Source organism: Plecotus auritus (genome assembly GCF_963455305.1).
Source record: "Plecotus auritus genome assembly, chromosome: 3".
NCBI lineage: Eukaryota > Metazoa > Chordata > Mammalia > Chiroptera > Vespertilionidae > Plecotus > Plecotus auritus.
In genome coordinates this window covers 197,147,400-197,153,399 of record NC_137772.1, presented here as the reverse complement: position 1 = coordinate 197,153,399, position 6,000 = coordinate 197,147,400, and the positions used below count along the sequence as shown (strand labels likewise).

Genomic DNA, 6,000 nt, shown 5'->3' with positions numbered 1-6,000 from the left:
TGACCCATTGGTGCTGTAGTCAGTGAGTCTGAACGCTGTTCCCCATCAAATAGCTCTTATGCAATCGTGTGTTCTTGGGGAATTTATAATTATTAATTACCAAGTAAGAAGGAGGGGACTATAGAACACTGCTTCTCAATCTATGAAAGACCCGTTGTTGTTTTTGTTTTAATTTCCAGTGGCCTGATATTTTTGCAAAATACGTAAAAGTGAGTTATCAGAATAATCAAATAAACAGATGAAATAAAAAATAGAAGCCCTGTTTTTTTTTTTATTATTAGGTTCAACAGTCATAAAATTACTCTATCAAGTTGTGGTGAAAGTTTTCATACTTCTCTAACTGCAGACAGGCGATGAACCGTTCGGGGACGGGCACTGGTCTGTAGAACTGGTTTCCCGGTTTTATGAAGTTTTCAGCTAACGCCACCTGAAGGGGCTGCATCACCGGGAGCTCCTGCCTCTAGTCACACACATTGGTGAATGGGATAATGACACTGTGACACTGGTCATGTAGGAGAGTGCCCTTGTTCTCGATAGATGTGTGCGGAGTAATGATGTCTGCAACTAAACACAGAGGGAGAGAGGGAATGAGGGGGGGGTGGGGTAAAGGAAGGTGAGTAAGGGGAGAGAGGGAGGGGAAGAGGGAGGAAAGAGACCAGAGAGAAGGAGAGGGAGACAGAAGGAAACAGCCTGCACATATTTGGCAAAATATTAGTAATTGATGTTATGCAGGTGTACAGGTGTTTTTTATCCAGTTCTTTCAAATTATGAGAAGATATGTAGTTCAAAAAAAAAAAAAACAACCCTACAAAAACACAACACAAAACACAACACTTTCTAAAAAAACACAGTGGATAGAGCATCGGCCTGTGGACTGAAGGGTCCCGGTTTGGATTCAGGCATGCAGGAGGCAGCCGATCAAGGATTCTCTCTCATCATTGATGTTTCTATCTCTCTCTCCCTCGCCCTGCCTCTCTGAAATCAATAAAGATATATTAAAACAACAACAAAACTTTCCAGTGATAGGAAACACCCTTTTCTTCAAAAGCCCAATTCCAAGAGAGCTCATTTTACTCTTCAGTATATATATTGCAGCTCTAGCATTCATTTGTGGCTTTGATACCTGCCATTGCTACATGTCTAATCTCCATTCACTTTTCACTCTTTTCAGAATATCTCCCATATGTTAGGTACCCTTATGACATAACTTTACTCATATCACACCTTTAAAAAAAATCTCAGTATGTACCTGTTGTCCTTCAAAGTAGAATGTTTTATTCCAGATTTTCTGCAATCTAATCTTTAACTCTTGTTTTAGCTTTCTAGAAAGCTTTGCTTTCTCATGTTAACACCATCATGAAAAATTTTTATGCTGTTCCATGTTATTGCTTCACAGTTCTTGAAATTTCCCCTTACCAAGAATTCCATTCTATACACTCTTCAAGATCAGCTCAAATTAATTAAACTTAGATGTAGTTATATATCTTACTATACACATTGTTCAAATCCTACATTGGCCATGAAGTTTTCCTTGATTAACTATGCCAAACAGTTTCCCTAATCTCCAGGGCTTAATCCAGTCTGGCATATACACTTAGTACAGTATATACTTTTAACTTCTCTAATAGTTCTTTTTCTTAAAGAATTTTTTTTTATTAATTTCTGAGAGAGGAAGGGAGAGAGGGAAAGATAGAAACATTTTTGAGAGAGAAATATGGATCAGCTGCCTTCTGCACGCCCCCTACTGAGGATCACGCCCCTTACTGGGCATGTGCCCCCACCTCCTGGTTCGTGGGACAATGCTCAACCAACTGACCCACACCAGCTGGGCTCTACTAGCTCTTAACTTACAATACAGGATAATAATACATTACTTGTCTATCTCAAAGAATGGCATGGCGGTTAAAATGTTTGAGGTTAGTATTTTGCATTGTACCCGTCTGAAAGTATCTGTCAATCATAATGCCTCTTACTATTTATTCTTTTTTTTTTTTTTTTTTGCTTTCCCTTGAGGCAACTTATGGAATATAAAAGCTGACCAAGGCCTAAGGCAGTGGACATAATACTGGGGTACTCAAGCTATTTGAAGACTTTCCAAGATGTGCATGAGCACGGAGAATTTGTTTTAAAGTATTGAGTTCTCTGGTCCTTACTTCCCATCCGTAGCCATCCCCAAAACTGATCTGCCTGAAAATGTGCCCTGGGGTCAGAGAGACAGTACCCTCCTTTCCTGTCTCCCTTATCCCAATTGCCCCTCCCCTACTTTACAAAAGAATGGCATAATTCTTTCCCAGCCCAAATCTTACTAAAGTGCAATACCCAGGGGGAATGCAAAACCTTCAAGACAATAAAAAACAATGGACTGGAGAAACAAAATGTGTTAACACATCCTTTTGTAAATCAGGTGGTTTTCAGTTGCTTATTTCAACAAAGTTGAAAGAGAACCTAATCAAGTTGTCAGCTGATAGGTCGTTAAAAATATTTTCTCTTTGTTAGATCTTCATGTGATTTTTTGGGCATATAATTTGGAATGAGTTTCAATGAATGGCATTACTATAACAAAAGTCCATTCTCATCTACTTACTTATATGGACTAGTTTTCTCAATGCTTACGTTCATGGAATTGAAAACTTGGAATAGAATTAATGCTGAGTTCATTCTCATTCTAGTAATACTCATCCACAGATAAAATAGGCTGGTTGAAAAAAAAATTCATCCAATTCCATTTCTGTAAGATGCATTCCCAACAAAATTTTACTTTTATGTTTATTTATAAATATTTGCAATTTATTTGTTTTATCAGTTGAAATAATAAGATTTAGTTTTATGATCAGGGAATTTATAAACTACCCATAAATTTCAATTTATATACACATTTTTATTAAAAGTAAATATAAGATGATCAATAAAAGAGTTCAAATACAAAATATATTATGATAAAGCTCTGGAGAGGATGTGGAATGCAAAGATCAATTCCAGAAGATAAAGGATGAAAACTGTCCAAGTATAAGAGACTGTATTTTAAAAAGTAGGGTTTAGTGGTTAATAAACCTCTATGGTATTTAAAGTTCATTCGCTATATGTTAAAAAGCGTGACAGTTATAAAGTATTTGTAACAAGCTGGGAGAAATGTAGACGTCCCTTTGAACAAAATTGTTCCAAAGGGCTCGGGAACCAAAAAGTTTGAAGATCTTGAACAGTCAAGATGTCCTTGCTCTGAGACTGATTTAACTCTTCCTTGAGGGATTCAAACGCAGGTTGGAGTAAAACCTGTGGCTCTCCATCGGCGCTTAAGGATTTAGTACCTTGCATTGTATTATTTATTGTTATTATTTTAAATCGCCTCTCCTCATAAGATTGTAAGCTCTCAGAAGACCAGGGACATGTTCGATTTCTGGGCTCAGTGCCCGTGCCCTTGAGGACACTCCCCAAACACCCCTGGAATGAATGACTTTGTCGTGAGAACTCGGAGGGCTGTTAAAATCCCCGCTGGCACTCAGGTTTCTGTTCTGCGCGTCCCGCCCGCTGCGAGGCCAGGCCCGGGAAGGCGTGGGAAGGCCCGAGGGAAACTCTGAGCGCTCGGCGGCCGGGAGGGGCGGGGCGGGGACCGGTGGTGGGGGGGGGGGGGGTAGGGGGTGGCGCGGGCGCGGAACCGGGGCTGGGGAGGTGCCGCCGCGCAGGCGCGCCGCCGTCTCCGCGTGCGCGCTGTCCCCGCGCGGGCGCCGTAGCGCGTGTGCAGGCTGACGCAGCCCGAGGGCCCTCCTCTTGCTCTGCAGCGGCGTCGGTGGAGTTTTGGGCGTTAGGGAGGGGGCGCGGGAGCCGAGTCGCGAGAGGGAGGCGGCGGGGAGGAGGAGGAGCAGGCGCCGCCATGGCCGCCGCGCTCACCGACATGGCCGACCTAGAGGAGCTCTCCCGCTTGAGCCCTCTGCCCCCCGGCAGCCCTGGCTCGGCGGCGCGGGGCCGGGCGGAGCCCCCTGAGGAGGACGAGGACGAGGACGAGGAGGAAGAGGAGGCGGAGGCCGAGGCGGTGGCGGCACTGCTGCTGAACGGCGGCGCTGGGGGCGGCGGCGCCGGCGTGGGGGGCGGCGAGGCTGAGACGATGTCGGAGCCGAGCCCCGAGAGCGCCAGCCAGGCCGGAGAGGACGAGGACGAGGACGAGGAGGAGGACGAAGAGGAGGAGGACGAGGGCAGCAGCAGCGGCGGCGGCGAGGAGGAGAGCAGCGCCGAGAGCCTGGTGGGCAGCAGCGGCGGGAGCAGCGGCGACGAGACGCGCTCGCTGAGCCCGGGCGCCGCCAGCAGCAGCAGCGGCGATGGGGACGGCAAGGAGGGCCTGGAGGAGCCCAAGGGACCGCGGGGCGGCCAGGGCGGCGGCGGGGGCGGCAGCAGCAGCAGCAGCGTCGTCTCCAGCGGCGGCGACGAGGGCTACGGGACTGGGGGCGGCGGAAGCAGCGCGACCTCCGGGGGCCGGCGCGGCAGTTTGGAGATGTCGTCGGATGGGGAACCCCTGAGCCGCATGGACTCGGAGGACAGGTGAGTGCCCGGCAGCGTCTCCCTGTCTCCCTCCCTTCCCTCCTTCCGCGCTCCCGGGCCGGGGGGACTCTCTGGCTGAGATGCCCCCCGTTCCCCGAACCCAGGGCCCCTCCCCCAGGCGCTCCACTCGGAAACCTCCCGGCCGCCCCGCCCCTCTGGCTGCGGATAGCGGCTCCCAACTCTCAGACCCTTTCCCCCCGCGCTCCCCGGCGCCGCGCCCCGCACGGACCCGAGGACAGCCCGACTCGGAAACCGCCCCCCAAGTAGGCCCGATCCTCTGTGGGAGCTGGAGAGGCCCTGGGTGCGCACACCCGGCCCACGAGGTTAGCGTCCGCCGTGTGCGCGAACACTTGTCAGAACTGTAATTGACAAGTGTTTTCCAACATGGCTGGTCTCGCTTGGATTTCACAGAACTTCCTTGTTCGGGGAGGAGACCCCCAACTACCCTTCTTCTTTACTTAAAAAAAGAAAAAGAAAAGGCTGTTCTTTTCTGTTTAATCACTGCTTCCAAAATGCCTCCTGGGTAGCCGTTAACGTGGTCTCCAAAGGGATGTAAATAACTTCTATTCGTTCCGCGAACAAATCTGGGAGAAAGTTGAAAGCGAATCAATCGTTGTAGAAAAGAAAGATGAATTTATGGCTTTTAAAATAACTTCGCGGAATCAGAGAGAGTTGGAATGGGAACGAAATACACTCTTGAAGGTACCTACATAATGGTAGGCGGTTTAATATCTTTATATAGTAATGCTTCATGATTTTAGATAGTAGTGTTTGAAGTCCTGTGTTGGAGAGCTCTGAAGGAATTAGCATTCTTCTAAAGTTCGTTGGGAGTAACGTGGGGACTGACCAAAAATGCGCTTCCTTTTTTCGGGACATTAAAATTATTGCAATAGTATGTTTCGAATGTTACTGTTATTTTTGGTCTCTTTGTGGAAAACTTCATATTTTAAGTGATTGGTTTTTAATGTACTTTTTAACAGCAGTACCTCATTCATGTTGTACTGCTTCTAAAGCATATTAGCATTTATTTTGACCATCTGCTAATGTTTAGATGAGCAGTCTGTTTTTAAATAATCTGTATTGACTTGGATTTAAAAGTTTTAAGAACTTATTCTAAAGTTCTAGGAGTAACGATTGTTAACTGATAAAAAATGAATGTAATAAGGAATATAAGGCCCTAAATATTTTGGAAATACAGTATTAGGATATGTTTGACACTTTAATATCTAGTTAAGACATCTTGGCTGGGGTAAAATAGACTGTACAAACCTTAGAAAAAATGTACCCAACTGTATAGGCATGGCAGGAAGGAGAATGTCTTCAAGAGAATTAAAAATTGACGTGAACTGCACAATGAAGAATGTGTTATTTATCATTTTATTACAACCTCCTTCGTTGGTACCCGAAGATATTTGAAAGTTGGTAGTTTCCACAGTTCTTCTATTCAGTTATGGACACACACACACATTT

General features: G+C 46.1%; 1 protein-coding gene across 2 annotated transcripts in view; it reads left to right on the top strand.

The window, feature by feature from the left end:
* The first annotated feature begins 3,750 nt into the window (after positions 1-3,750).
* The window catches only part of AEBP2 (AE binding protein 2), a 61,556-nt gene continuing 59,306 nt past the window's right edge, over positions 3,751-6,000 (top strand). For both annotated transcript variants that reach the window (XM_080661416.1, XM_080661417.1), the window contains exon 1: positions 3,751-4,530. In XM_080661416.1, coding sequence (XP_080517542.1) covers positions 3,869-4,530 — 662 coding nt within the window. In that variant the 5' untranslated portion in view covers positions 3,751-3,868. The remainder of the gene's footprint in view (positions 4,531-6,000) is intronic.